Raw genomic sequence first — 15437 nt, 5'->3', positions numbered from 1 at the left:
TCACAGGTTTGAAAACTCGTTCTCGCCCCTACTGTGCAATTTGGTTAGGAATACAGCGGAGCTAAACTATCAAGTTGAAAGTCATCATAGTTTGCTTACCCATTTTGACCCAGTTCCCAACCCAACTTTAGGAATAGATTTACGGCGATCATTTTTATATCACCCGATAAGACAACAGCGTTAACGGCGTTCGTTAATTTGATACTCTTATCGGGCGATATAAAAATGATCACCGTTAATATTTAATATATATATATATATATATATATATATATATATATATATATATATATATATATATATTAGTGGTGGGCCGTTAATGGCCGACCACTAATTAAATTTAACTTGCTTGCAGACCATTTTTATCTGTATATAACATAAATAATACTTCAGCACTTCAGTTTTTCGTACACTTCCTCTGATACACTTCCACACGGTTCTTCATAGTATTCATCATCATCTGAAATACTGCAGTTCTCCATCCTGTAGAGAAAGGGAGAAATAAAATGAGGCTCTCAGAATTGAAGCTGCTTCACACTTTACTCAACATTTTTTGTGAGGTGTTGGGTGAGGGGTCATGGTGAATGAATGAATGAATGAATGTTCGATTTATATATCGCCTTTCCAGATTCCCAAGGCGCTTTACAATTTAACACAGGTACAAGTCACAGACAATCAATCACACACACACACCGGCGAGAAGCGGCAGCCAATTGCGCACAGCGTACTCTCTACTGGAAGCCACAGCCCCCTGGGGAACTGAATGGGGTGCAGGAAGGGGAGAGAGGACAGACTCTAGTGGCAGAGCACCATCCACCACTGGGCATACAAGCACACACACGCACACAGACACTACTTTTTATTGAACATAGAGACACAGACACACACTCAGGGAGAATTTTTTTGTTGACTGCCAATTTACCTAACCTCCATGTTTTTGGACTGTGGGAGGAAACCGGAGATCCCGGAGGAAACGCACGCAAACACAGGGAGAACATGGAAACTCCACTCAGATAGGGACTTGAACCCAAGACCCCAGTGCTGAGAGGCAAAACGTGCTAACCACCAAGCCACCGTGTTGCCAAATGGTGTCCACAGAGACACTCTGGAAAGTCTTCTGTGCCCATATCCCATGGAAGCAAAAGAGAGCTGCATAAACCTAAACCTGCAGGATACTCCTGCTTTGAATATGGATGTCATTTTTGCCATAGTTGCCTGTCCACACAGATAATTCTAACCAGACACTGTCTGTCACTATCATTATGCACCCTGGGTGGCTACAGTGATGTGCACTGTAAGTGGTAATGCCTTCTATGACCTATTCCTGGTAGTTGTGAATTGAAGAATGTTAAATGCCTACACAGCTTTGTAAATAGAATATCCCATCCACCTAGCACCCTCTATTTTGCCTCAGAGTCCAAACTCCAACGAATTCACAATATCTCCAATAACTCACAAGATAATACCTTCAGGCACTGGAACCTGGCCTCGAGGATTCCTTGGGTCATTTCAATTCTTGCCCTGGTTTTGCTGTGGGCCTGATTGTAGTGGGACTGTGGTCCAGGTGCAAGATCTGAATAGGGAGTCATGATACCCTCAGGCAGGGATACCTTCTATCTCCATGAAGGAGGCCATCATAGAATTGAGGGCTGATCTGCGATGTGTAATATTTGAAATGTGACGCTTAATAATGTTACTAATGTAATGAATTGTGCTGAAAAATGAAAACGTTCATTAAAAAATCATCTGAAAATGATAGTAGGCCTATGTCTATTCGGGGTTTTATAAGGCGTTCCCGATGAAGGGCTCTGCGATTAAACTGAGCTTCAATATCCACAGGATCCTCAAAGAAAGTCATGATGACGTGTTTGTAACTCGGGTTTAGGTTTAAGTTAACCTGCAGGTTAGCTTCAGAGCATAAGTTGCTATAGTAACTGACTCATGTTCTCTCTAAGCTCGGTTTCTAGAATGGAAAACCCTGAGTTTTTGTTTACTCTGAGTTTACTTACCCAGTTTTGTCACTTAACCTGCATTCTGAAATACCTCTCAGATCCTGCACCTGGACCACAGTCCCGAATTAAAATGACCCTATACAGTTCTACCAGGATTTTGCGGGCCTTTTTTGTGATTGTTGCGGGCTAAAATGTTTGATGTTGCAGGTGTTTTTCAAAAAAATTTGCGATGCAAGTTGCGGTGTGTTTTTGCTTTTTTTGTGATTACATTGCAATAAGGAGTAAATGTTGTATGGTTTCCTCTATTTAGTAGTCCATTTTAATTATCTGTTTACCTATTTATTACCCATGTATTTATTGTCCATTTATTTATTTATTTATTTGGATTGACCTATGGTTTTAACACTTCAAGCATCGATCTTTTGCCGTTATTTTCGTCGGCAAGTGTGAAACGTTTGCCTTGCTCATCCTGCTTTCAGTCTGCTCCTCTTGAACGTATACACGGAAGGCGGGAGTTTGTCGATGTAACATCAAGACGATATCAGTGATTGGTCAAATTTGCGGTGATTGGCTGAAGTTGCAACACCGCCCTGAATTCGCGGGGTTTGCTTGAATTTGCGTTGAAGTTGCAAATCGCAACATCGCGAAATTCTGGAGGGTCTGCCTATACCTAGATAGCATACGGATGTGGGCCACTCCTGGCTGAGATATGGCATTGGTGGCCCACTGTCGGGACTGGCAAACTGCATGTGAGCCAGAGGTGGCCCTCATATTGAAAACACACATTTGGCCCACAAGTTCCCAAACAGATGTGGTCCCCTTCTGGTATAGATATGGCAGCTGAATTCTCCCATAAGTTGGGTGTCTTGGTGGTCTCCATTAGTAGAGTCATCTTCTTGCATGATTTAACTGAACTCCAAGTTAAGTGCAGTGACTTTTTTTTTTTTTTTTGATATTTTGGATGTCCATCTCTCACTTTCAATAACATTCTATGTGAGCTGCATAGTGTTCTTTGGATCATATGTTGATATTGTGCAACTGTAGCCAGGAATATTGTTTAAACCAGTGACTGGACCTTCCACACAGTGTTGTTTATAATGCAATCAATTGAGATAACTTCACTGCACTCTGCTGCTGCAAGATTACAGGTAGACAAAAACACACAAGATGGTAAAGCAAGACAATACTGTAGAAGAAGTAAATAATTCTGCATAAAACATTATTTAGAATGTTTTCAGCGTGTCATGCAGCTCTATTAAAATAACGTGCAGTGATATTGGGATCACAGCCGTTGAACAGAATGTGCATGTGCAGCATAAGACGACATCTTAAACATCAAGTCGATTGTACAGTACTGTGTTCAGCAGAGCAGAGACGCAACGAGGAGAACCTGTGAGGCCCAAACTGGTAATTGAACAACTTGATGGTTTATCTAACTATCTACTGTCAGGGAAATTTGCTAATGCCATGTAAGATCACATAAGAACATTATGATTTAGTACATTAGCAGAAAAACTGTGAATAAGGTTGATCAGTGATTCGGTTCAGTGATTCATTTGTAATCATGTCCATGTTTGTGTGTAACTGACATCAGGGCTGCTTTGAATATGGATGTCATTTTTGCCATAGTTGCCTGTCCACACAGATAATTCTAACCAGACACTGTCTGTCACTATCATTATGCACCCTGGGTGGCTACAGCGATGTGCACTGCAAGTGGTAATGCCTTCTATGACCTATTCCTGGTAGTTGTGAATTGTACAACATTGTAACCATCCAGCGAGAGCGACAGCCTACCAACTCAGACATGCCCACAGACGAGGAACCTTATGCATGTGGGTGACAACAGAGATGGTGGAGTTGTCAGAGACTCCATCTGCAATCACTGCTTTTCACATTAAATCATGCACCAATTATGTACAGCCATACCATTTTGTACTACATTTTTAAACTTCATTTTTATCTGATGCCATATGCTTTTTACACCACTCGGATTAGACCTGGAATTAGTAAGTGTTCAATAAAAAAAATTAAAACCTCAATACAGTATTATAAATGTGGAGAATATAATAAAATAATTGGGAATTTCTGCTAAATCTAAAAATATCATTTTCACTCACGCATTACCTCTGTTGGCAATTTTTTGACATGCTGACTGCCTTTCTCTAGCAGCTACCGCTGTATTACATTTATGCTTAAATATTTACAAATATGCTAAATATTCTGCATACGCAGTCATTAATACTTCAAGCTACAGTGGTGTGAAATACGATGCTCGGCATCGATTTTCGCATTTAAATCCATGATAAATCTTATTTTCTGCGTTCCATTAAGAATGCCTTTTTATAGTTACGCGTGACCGCGCTTCTGTCTGGGTCAACCTACTCAGAGTTGAGTAACCTAACTCTGATCAGCTGCTGTGGAACTGAAAACTCTGAGTATGACGTGGTGAGGTAAGTCAACTCGGAGTTCAGGGTTAGGTTAGGAGTTCGTTAAACCCCATTCCCCCCACCCCCCGCCCCCCCGAGCACTTGCCCCCCAAAATGTCTGTGCATGCCACTGTTCCTACATCATTACCTGAACTCAGTACAACACTCACATTCCTACATCTTCATTACCTGAACTCAGTACAACACTCACATTTCTACACCATCATTACCTGAACTCAGTACAACACTCACATTCCTACATCTTCATTACCTGAACTCAGTACAACACTCACATTTCTACACCATCATTACCTGAACTCAGTACAACACTCACATTCCTACACCATCTTTACCAAAGCTTAATACATTTCTTCTTCAAAGACTAATGAGTTAATTGACAAGTTGCTCTTCATGAACACAAAGGTTAGAGTTCCAATAAGTCTTAGTCTGATTCAGGGTGAGTTAAGTCTGATTCAGATAACACGTATACTCTGATTAATACACAGCCAGTCAATTTGTTTAATAATATTGTTTGATCATTCTGACATTCTCCATTTCTATGTAGCAGATGATTTTGCCCACAGTGACTAACATTAGCCAGTAACATGAACTGCACCATTGAGGTTGAGGGTTGTGCTCGAGGGTGCTGGTGTCCCAATTCCAGTCCTGGAGGACCAGAGTCCAACACTGTCTGGTGGTTTACCTGCTCAAACACACTTATTAAACCTGGTAATGAACTGATGAGTTCAATCAGGTGTGTTTGAGGAGGGAAATCACATAACTGTGCTAGATTCCAGGCCAGCAGGAGCAGAGCTGGACTCCCCTGTACAAGGACAACATCAGATCAGTCATCATTAAACCTCCTGAATGTGTGATTGTGGTTATTTAGTGCTACTGAACATTAGAACAATAACTTTTACAGAGTCATACTTTTCTCTCACCTCTCTTCCTGTGTGTGCCCTTGCCGACAGAAACTCATTATGGAGCCCATGCCTAGAAAAAGTCTCAACTAAATGCAAACATTATTATTATAACCCATAGTGTCACTGTGATGACACATTTAGTACAAAAATACTTAAATGTAAACAAACAAAAAACAAAGCACTACACTTGTAGCATATAAACACATACAGGAAGTAGCACAAAGTCTTGCTCATGAAACATACTATTTCATAAATTCAAAATTTCAGTTTAAATACAGGAGGTAGCTAGTTAGCAAGCGTAGCCAATGTATTAACATCTGCAGCAAGGTTTATTATTCTAATCATAAAAATTACCCAAACAAACTTGTCTTAAAAACCACCTCACTTGGATAATTGGTGAAACATTTGGTGAAATAAACAGTCACGAATACGTTGGACATTTTATACATGCTCATTTTAAACCACCTCCTTTTCTCTTTATGTTTTCTCGACATTCTCCGAAAGAGTAACAACCGGACAACAACTGCAGTAAAGTGGGCCAAGTTGCCAACTTTTGAAGATCACTTGGAGTGAGATTTGAACCTGGAGGAGGTGGCGAGTGCAAATTGTTGACGGGGTTGGGGGGGGGGGGGGGATATCGGAAGTGTGGCGTGAGTGTGTGAAAACGGTCAAATGCGTGTGTCTCACGCTCAATGCATGAGAATTGGCAACCCTGTAAAAGTAATGGGGTATAACTTTTAAACATGTGCAACTGAACATGTGAACTTATTAACAAACGGGTATTAAGTCTGAGGAGCAATGCATTTCATGTGCATCTGGACTTGTGACACATTTGTGAAAACGCATCAAAGCTCAGATGTCCTACATTTTGCATTGACGAAGTTGAACGGATGTGGCTCACTATTAAATAACATCTAGATCCACCATTTCAGGCCTATGATCAGGCAAACATAAGGAGCAATGCATTTCACGTGCATCTAGATTGTAAAACTTTTCTCACATTTGTGAAAACACATTGTAGCTCAGATTTCCTACATTTTGCATCGGTGGACCAGAATACATGGATCTCACTATTATATAAAATGATCTAGTACCCCCAATTTCAGGACTATGGTCAATTAGGAGCAATGCATTTGGACTTATAAAACATTTCTCACATTTGTGAAAACACATAGCACAGATTTCCTATTTTTCACAGGGTAGGCCTGCGGTAGTTTTGCTAGTTGTTCACATGCAGTGTAAATCATTTCAAACCCCAGTGCGATTGTAGGACACTATGAGGGCCTCCTACATGGAGACAGAGGGTATCCCTGCCTGCCCTACCTCAGGACTCCCTAAATAATTCTGCATAAAAGATTATTTAGAATGTTTTCAGCTTGTCATGCAGCTCTATTAAAATAACGTGCAGTGATATTGGGGTCACAGCCATTGAACAGAATACGCATGTGCAGCATAAGGTGACATCGTAAACGTCAAGTCGATTGTACACTAGGCTAGGGCTGCCATGATTAGTCGACTAGTCACGATTATGTTGACTATTAAAATAGTCGATGACTAATTTAATGCTTGATGCGTCGTTTTTTTTTTCTCTCCAAACTGCTGCGGCAGTTTCCACTGCTGCGTCTGCCTTTCTGTCCTTGACGCACATGCGCAGTAGTGGAAACCGGGGTAGACGGTGGACGACATCCCAGGACGTTATACAGACTGGTATCATGGCTACCCGGCTTTCCGGCAACAGAACTCAAAAGTGTGGGATCATTTTCCGTAGCCAGTTTCCGAAACGCGTGCAATATCTGCAAGGCAGAGCTTCCACGGCAGCACAACCGCAATGTACGAGCACCTGAAGCATATTGTGGCTGATTGTGACAATGATGAAGAGGGACCATCATCTCTGTAATCTAAATCGCTAGTTAGCTGCTAAAGTTACTTTAAACAGAGCGTTAACTTGGTACTTACTTACCGTGGTAGCTGTAAAAGTTAACTTTAGTGATGCCGATTTGTTTCATTAGCCTTAGCACGCACTCATGTGTTTTCTGTAACGTCAGTGAGACCAAAACTTTATTTTTGTGAATAATATCTTAGTTTCAGGTACCTACCTAATTGGGTTTAAATGTAGCTAAGTTTGCTGCCAGAGACAAATGAAAGAAAGCAAAACCTAAAATATATATATATTTCTTTATTAATGTACACTACCGTTCAAAAGTTTGGGGTCACAAATGTTCTTATTTTTGAAAGAAAAGCAGTTTATTTTTCAATTTAGCCAACATTAAATGCATCAAAAATACACTCTATACATTATTAATGTGGTAAATGACTATTCTAGCTGTAAACATCTGGTTTTTAATGCAATATCTACATAGATGTATGGAGACCCATTTCCAACAACCATCACTCCAGTGTTCTAATAGTACATTGTGTTTGCTAACTCTGTAAGGAGGCTATTGGATATTTAGAAAACCCTTGAAAACCCTTGTGCAAGTAGGTTAGCACAGCTGAAAACAGTTTTGCTGATTAGAGAAGCTATAAAACTGACCTTCCTTTGAGCTAGTTGAGAATCTGGAGCATTACAATTGTTGGTTCGATTAAACTCACAAAATGGCCAGAAAAAAACAACTTTCAATTGAAACTCGACAGTCTATTCTTGTTCTGAGAAATGAAGTCTATTCCATCCGAGACACTGCCAAGAAACTGAAGATTTCCTACAATGGTGTGTACTACTCCCTTCGGAGGAGAGCACAGACAGGCTCTAACCAGAGTAGAAGGAGAAGTGGAAGGCCCCGCTGCACAACTGAGCAAGAAGACAAGTACATTAGAGTCTCCAGTTTGAGAAATCGACACCTCACTGGTCCTCAACTGGCAGCTTCATTAAATAGTACCCGCAAAACGCCAGTGTCAACGTCTACAGTGATGAGGCGACTCTGGGATGCTGGCCTTCAGGGCAGAGTGGCAAAGAAAAAGCCATATCTGGCTAATAAAAGAAAAAGATTAATATGGGCAAAAGAACACAGACATTGGAAAAAAGTGTTATGGACAGATGAATCAAAGTTTGAGGTGTTTGGATCACACAGACGAACATTTGTGAGACGCAGAACAACTGAAAAGATGCTGGAAGAGTGCCTGACACCATCTGTCAAACATGGTGGAGGTAATGTGATGGTCTGGGGTTGCTTTGGTGCTGGTGAAGTGGGAGATTTGAACAAGGTAAAAGGGATTTTGAATAAGGAAGGCTATCACTCCATTTTGCAACACCATGCCATACCCTGTAGACAGCGCTTGATTGGAGCCAATTTCATCCTGCAACAGGACAATGACCCAAAGCACACCTCCAAATTATGCACAAACTATTTAGAGAAGAAGCAGGCAGCTGGTGTTTTATCGGTAATGGAGTGGCCAGCGCAGTCACCAGATCTCAACCCCATTGAGCTGTTGTGAGAGCAGCTTGACCGTATGGTATGAAAAAAGTGCCCATCAACCCAATCAAACTTGTGGGAGCGGCTTCTGGAAGCATGGGGTGAAATTTCTCCAGATTACCTCAGCAAATTAACAGCTAGAATGCCAAAGGTCTGCAATGCTGTAATTGCTGCTAAGGGAGCATTCTTTGACGAAAGCAAAGTTTAAAGTAGAAAATTATTTCAAATAAAAAAAAAAAAACATGATTTCTACCTTGTCAATGTCTGGACTACATTTCTGTTCATTTTGCAACTCATTTGATAAATAAAAGTATGAGATTTCAGGGAAAACACAAAATTGTCTAGGTGACCCCAAACTTTTGAACGGTAGTGTATTTATTTTTGCTTTGTTTGTTGCAACAAGTTGCATATTTCATTAAAGGTTTAATGAACTATGATCTTAATTGTTTTTATTTTTAGTTAGCATATAGCTGAAATCTAATGATGGTTATATAATTGCAGTTGCATTCTAGTGTGATAAGCTGTATGTTTTATATTTAATTAACGCACAATCCGATTAGTCGACTAATCATAAAAATTAATCTGTGATTATTCGACTATGAAAATAATCATTTGTGGCAGCCCTACACTAGGCTACTGTGTTCAGCAGAGCAGAGACGCAACAAGCAGAATCTGTGAGGCCCAAACTGGTAAGTGAACAACTTGATGGTTTATCTAACTATCTACTGTCAGGGAAATTTACTAATGTAATTTAAGATCACATAAGAACATTATGATTTAGTACATTAGCAGAAAAACTGTGAACAAGGTTGATCATAGAGCTGGGCGATATGGCCCTCCAAAAAAATCTTCGATTAATTTTTTTTTAATCCGATTTTCGATTTTAATAGATTTATTTTCCTCTACTAAAAAACTACAGATGATAAAGGAATGGTAAAAAAAAGTTTTAATTTATTTTTCACTTAAATTTCCCCTTTGAGGTTAAAGTGCAAGCAGAAACAAATTGTAAACAAGTGAGAACATTCAGTAACTTTTAGAAGGTTTTCTCCAACATACTTTAAGCATTGACACAATGCAACCTCAAACTTAAAATAAATAAATAAAACACACCCTCAAAAAATAAATAGATATAAATAATTTGGTGCCCTTTAATAAAATGGAAAACAAATACAATTGAACAATTCTTGCATGTTGTACTGACAGTCACGCTGTCTACATTCTGATTAAGAACAGGGCTCCCCTCACTTTAGCCTAAATTCCAGCACTTTTCAAACCTGAAACACAATGTAACATTAAAATTCGTCAGGTAAATGTTCCTTCCACTGTTTCTTTATACTACCACAGTTTATACTTTATACTACAATAGTTGCCAGGTTCGCTTTTTCACGCCAAATTGGGCTTGTTTGGAAAATCCAGCCGCGGGTAAAAATTATGGGGTCGCGGGGTGCGGTTTTTTGGTCTACTTTTGAGTTGGGCTACCGCAGGAGTTACAAGTCAACACTAATAATGGATCGCGATATAATACTTAATTTGTCTCCATTTTACACACTCGCGAGGTGCCCGGAGCCGCGCGCTACGGTCACTCGCGAAAGTATAATCCATTGAAGCGGGTTCGGTGACCGAGGCAGAAACTGCTTAATCCAAAATATCCCGCGGAGGGAAACTTTATTGACAGCGCAACTGAATAGCACTCTTCGCTCTCTCCCTCTATCGGTTTCAAACACCTTACAGCGAGGACTTGTTTGGTCTACATCTGACGCCGCAAAACCGAACCAACTCCAGATCACGGAGCTAGTTGCTCTTTTCTTGGACACAAGTTCCGCCGTCATGTTTGTGTGTGTGTGTTTTGAGGGTGGATGGGTGGGAGGTGCTAAACTCACTGAACTACGGGAGCCCACAGTGCAGCGTCGGTGGTGAAAATTAAATCTCAGAAAATCGATTTTCTTAAAAACACATCGTCCTTAACTGTAAATTCGAATTAATAGATAATATCGATTAATCGCCCAGCTCTAGTTGATCAGTGATTTGGTTCAGTGATTCATTTGTAATCATGTCCTTGTTTGTGTGTAACCGGCGTCAGGAGGATGTGTAGAGACAGAAAGTACTATGTTATGTCTGTCATCCCTCTGCTGACCATCAGCTCTTTCTGTGTTCTGCTAAAAACAGGAAAGATCCATATTAGGAGGAGTGCACATGTGAGACGAAATATGTCTACAGGGTTGCCAACTCTCACACATTGAGCGTGAGACACACGCATTTGACTGTCTTCACATGCTCTCATGCCACACTTCCGATTTCTCACGCCGAAAAAAATGTAGTTTATTTACCTCTGATCCACATCTATGATTCAATGAGTTACTAGTTCGCTCTGGCGCTCTGGCAATCGATCAATCGCGATATAATACTTAATTTGTGTCCATTTTACACCCCCCCGTCTGTTCTAGAATAGACTCTCATGCTTTTACACTTTGGTAATAAAGCTCTCTTTTAACCACTTAAAGAGTCTTCATCTCTTTTCAGGATATTTCCAGATGTGTGGAGAAGAAGCCAACTGTGGCTAACTCTCTAGCCAAGAAGTTGAACTGGCGGGAAAATGGCATTGTTCCACATCTCTTGTTCCTAAAAGATGTGATTCCTGGTAGGTGCTGTATTATACTACTGATTTGTTTGATAACCATAAACTCTGATTCCTTGAAATTTACTTAATGCTTTAAAGCAAAATGTTTGTGTCAGCTGTAATAAAGGAAGTGTGTAACTTCAGCATGAGTGTGAATAGGTAAATTTTGCATGGTTAGCATTTTTCGTTTTATAAAGGATAAAAAGGCAACAGCTAATTTAAATAGGTGGATTTAAATATAAATTTTGAGCTCAGTAGTGCATTTTTGAGTATCATGTTTCCAATTTGATTAGAAATATTGATAAGCTTCTTTAACACTTGCTTCACTAAGCAATCTCCTTTTTTGTTTTGCTCTTTGTTTTCCACAAAGGAGCGGTTAGAAGAAATCAGCTCACCAGACTGGCCACAAATCAAGAAATTGAGTTCTACATTAAAATATTGCTACATTTAGCAATGGACAAAGAAGGAGGGAGGAAGTTACGGCAGTGTGTGTGATTCACACCAAATTTGTAACTTTGTGGTTCTGCTTGGAGGTTTTCATGTAAAAGAAGAAAAGTAGTTTGTTGTAACTAGTTTTTGTAAATCCACATACTAAAAAAAAATACACGTAATGTGCTATGATATGATATTAAATGTAATGAACAGAACAAGCAGGACAAGTAGTTTTGAATGTTATGTCAAATACTGTTGTGTGAATCAATCCAATGTTTTTGTACTGGACAGTGAAATGGAAGGAGGAGGAGGTTGTTTTGAATGTTAGATAAATAAAATTTATTTGCACTAATTTTGTGCTTTCAGATGACAGGCTATATGGTGCAATTTCACCTCTGTGCATAACTACAGGTATGATTAAAAAAATGTTTTTAGGTTCATTTATTGTACTTTTAGAAATGTGTAGACTGGTCATAATGAGGAAATATGAAGGCTAGTGGTTGTCTAGTTTTAAGTGAATTTGTGTGTCAGTAGGACATGGATCTGTCACTGTAGTGTCCCTCCTTGGAACCGGGAGTGGTCTGCCCAAGTGTGTCAATTCACACGGCAAGTGAGCCAGATGTAAATGGGCCTGATCTGGGCCAGAATAGTTTTATTGTCTAAAATGAGTCTGGTGCAGATCTGTTCCAGATATGGCCCACAACTTGCAGATATGTGGCTCTAATCTGGTGTATATGTGGCCCAAATCTTGCGACCGGGAGTGGTCCGCCCAAATGCCGTCCATCCATGTGGCAAGTGGGCCAGATCTGGGCCAGAATAATGTTGCTATCAGGGTAGGAATCCTCGAGGCCAGGTTGCAGTGCCTGAAGGGGCTCAGAGTTACGCCTGAGAGGGCGTGCCACATAATAATGGCATGTTTGGTATTGCACAACATTGCAACCATCCACGGAGAGCGACAGCCTACCATCTCGTACATGCTCACAGACGAGGAACCTTACATGCATGTGGGTGACAACAGAGATGGTAGAGTTGTCAGAGACTCCATCTGCAATCACTGCTTTTCACATTAAATCATGCACACCACCCTCCGAAGCCTTTTAATATACATTACAGTCAAATTCACTGTTATGTTTCATTATTTCATTTTTCCTGTAAATAAATATATTTAAATATATTTTTTAACAATATCTTATTCTTAAATATATATTTAAATATATTTAAGAATATATATTAAGAATAAGATATTGTTATGTACAGCCATACCACTTTGTACTATATTCATTCACACCACTGGGATTAGTGTGTTCAGTTAAAAATAATTTTAAAAACTCAATACAGTATTATAAATGTGGAGAATATTATATAAATAATCGCACTAAATATAAAAATATTCATATATGCATTAATTCTGTTGGCAATTTTTTGACATGCTGACTACTTTTTTCCATTTACGCTTAATAATATCTAAATATTCTGCATACGCAGTCATTAATACTTCAAGCTACAGTGGTGTGAAATACGATGCTCGGCTGATTTTCGCATTTAAGTCCATGATAAATCCTATTTATCTGCGTTCCATTAACACCTTTTATAGTTACGCGTGAACGCGCTTCTGTCTGGGTCAACCTAATCAGAGTTGAGCGACCCAGATTACTTTAACTCTGATCAGCCGTTTTGGAACCGAAAACTCTGACGACGCTGAAGTTGGTTACTTATTCGCAGTTTGAGATTCGTTTGGTTACTTATTCGCAGCTCCTTATTCGGCGGCTGAAGTTGGTTCCTTATTCAAAAAGGGTGTATTCACGATGCGTGTTTGCTGCGCACTTTGTTTAAAAGAGATAGATTAAACAAACCAGCATAGGAGCATACATTTAAGAGGATATTGTTTCCCATACTGATTTTGTGAATGTAGAAAAAAATATTAAAATATAATGAAAAGCATTCCTTTTGTAAAATTTGTACATGATGATTGAATTCATCAGCATTTCTAAACATTACGCCGTAACTCAATTTTTACTATAATCTCCCATGATTTACCCTTTCACATCGAGCTATCTAAGTTATTAATATGTTGGGTTGTTTTTAAGTTACTCACCGTGTTTCAGTCCTCACAACCGCGGAGTTGTACCTTTACTTTCTCCGGGAGTATTCCAAGAAGCGTGTTTAACAAACTCTAAACTCTAAACAGGTGTTACGGTCAATTCAGTTCCCCCTGTTCCCCCCAAACGGCGCATGCGCGAAATCAACAAAATCACGCATTAGTCTGCTGCTGGGTTATCGCATTTACTCGATGTGTACACGTTATTATTCGGGTTGGTTTTGTTTCTCTAGCTAAAGTTAACTTTGTGTGCTTGTGACTAACTGTGCTGTAAAGCTCAGGTGTTTTAGCAGAGGATTAAATGTACAAAAATTACTCCGATGTTTAATTGTTTACGCTACTTTTTCAGCCTCTTGCATTTTTTAGTTCACTTGCATGCTAGCAAGATTTAATGCGTTTTTTAAACTATTTAAATTATTAAAGAGACGTGTATTGTTCACACTTTAAAGGTTGTTTTTTAACAGACTTATTTGTTGTTTGCTGTGTGTTCTACAGCCTAAAAGGACTTTTGTCTAAATACAAATTTTATTTCTAAATACAAATAAAAATGTATTACACGACAAATGTTATCCCATTTGGCTTCACGCAATATTTAAATCACTTGAGCATGTGGTATATTGTTTTTGCTTTACAGAGCAAGTTTTATCCAATGCACAGTGCTTTTACACTAAGAACAGGGGGAACGGATTTAACCGGAGCCCTGTGAAAAATGGTTCCCCCCTCTTAAATGACAGAAAGTGTACATGTAAGGCACAACAATTAAGGTGGGGTTATATTTGACTCTTATCCTTGTAAATAACAAGTTTTATCCACTGCACAGTGCCTTTACACTAAGAACACGGGGAACGGATTTTACCGGAGCCCTGTGAAAAATGGTTCCCCCCCCCTTAAATGACAGAAAGTGTACATGTAAGGCACAAAAATTAGAGTGGGGGTGTATTTGACTCTTATCCTTGTAAATAACAAGTTTTATTCACTGCACAGTGCTTTTACACTAAGAACACAGGGGGAACGGATTTTACCGGAGCCCTGTGAAAAATGGTTCCCCATGTAGAATAACTGCTGGAGATTATATAAAGTACAATAATAGTGCTGATTATCTGTATCTGTGTATAATCACTTCATTCAGTGACTTTACAACTATCTGTACCACCTTTACACTGAGAACACATGGGGGAACATATTCAACCAGAGACTGGGACATTTGGTTTCCCCTTGAAGAATAAAGCTGGAGCTGATATAAAATACAGAAATTATGCTGATTATTTATATCTGTCTATAATCAATTCATTCAGTAACATTTATTCATCCTGTACCTCCTTTAACACTGAGAACACATGGGGGAACAGGTTTTACCAGAGACTGGGACATTTGGTTCCCCTTGTATTCTCAATGTAAATGTGATGCACATAGTATTAAAGTTACTGAGGGAAATGGTAATCTATATATAGTTTATCAGCATCAATCTTCTTCTTTCCGCAATTCCCATTTAGGGGTCGCCACAGCGGATCAAACTCCTCCATCTGGCCCTGTCCTGAGTGTCCTCCACTGACACACCAGCCACTCTCATATCCTC

The 15437-nt window shown here is 39.5% G+C and overlaps 1 protein-coding gene across 6 annotated transcripts in view; it reads right to left on the bottom strand.

Annotated features, from left to right (window-relative positions):
* Positions 1-13975, bottom strand: part of LOC143481628 (uncharacterized) — an 84580-nt gene extending 70605 nt beyond the window's left edge. For 4 of the 6 annotated variants that reach the window (XM_076979706.1, XM_076979707.1, XM_076979710.1 and 1 more), the window contains exons 1-2: positions 13859-13975; positions 397-483 (exon numbers count right to left, since the gene is read on the bottom strand). In XM_076979706.1, the coding sequence (XP_076835821.1) occupies positions 397-482 (86 nt within the window). In that variant the 5' untranslated portion in view covers position 483; positions 13859-13975. Of the gene's footprint in view, positions 1-388; positions 484-13858 lie in introns of all 6 variants that reach the window. The other 2 variants (XM_076979708.1, XM_076979709.1) reach the window with 2 other exon arrangements.
* Positions 13976-15437: the final 1462 nt, after the last annotated feature.

The sequence above is a fragment of the Brachyhypopomus gauderio genome, chromosome 18, assembly GCF_052324685.1.
Source record: "Brachyhypopomus gauderio isolate BG-103 chromosome 18, BGAUD_0.2, whole genome shotgun sequence".
In the NCBI taxonomy this organism is placed as follows: Eukaryota; Metazoa; Chordata; class Actinopteri; order Gymnotiformes; family Hypopomidae; genus Brachyhypopomus; species Brachyhypopomus gauderio.
This window is presented reverse-complemented; position numbering and strand designations above follow the sequence as displayed.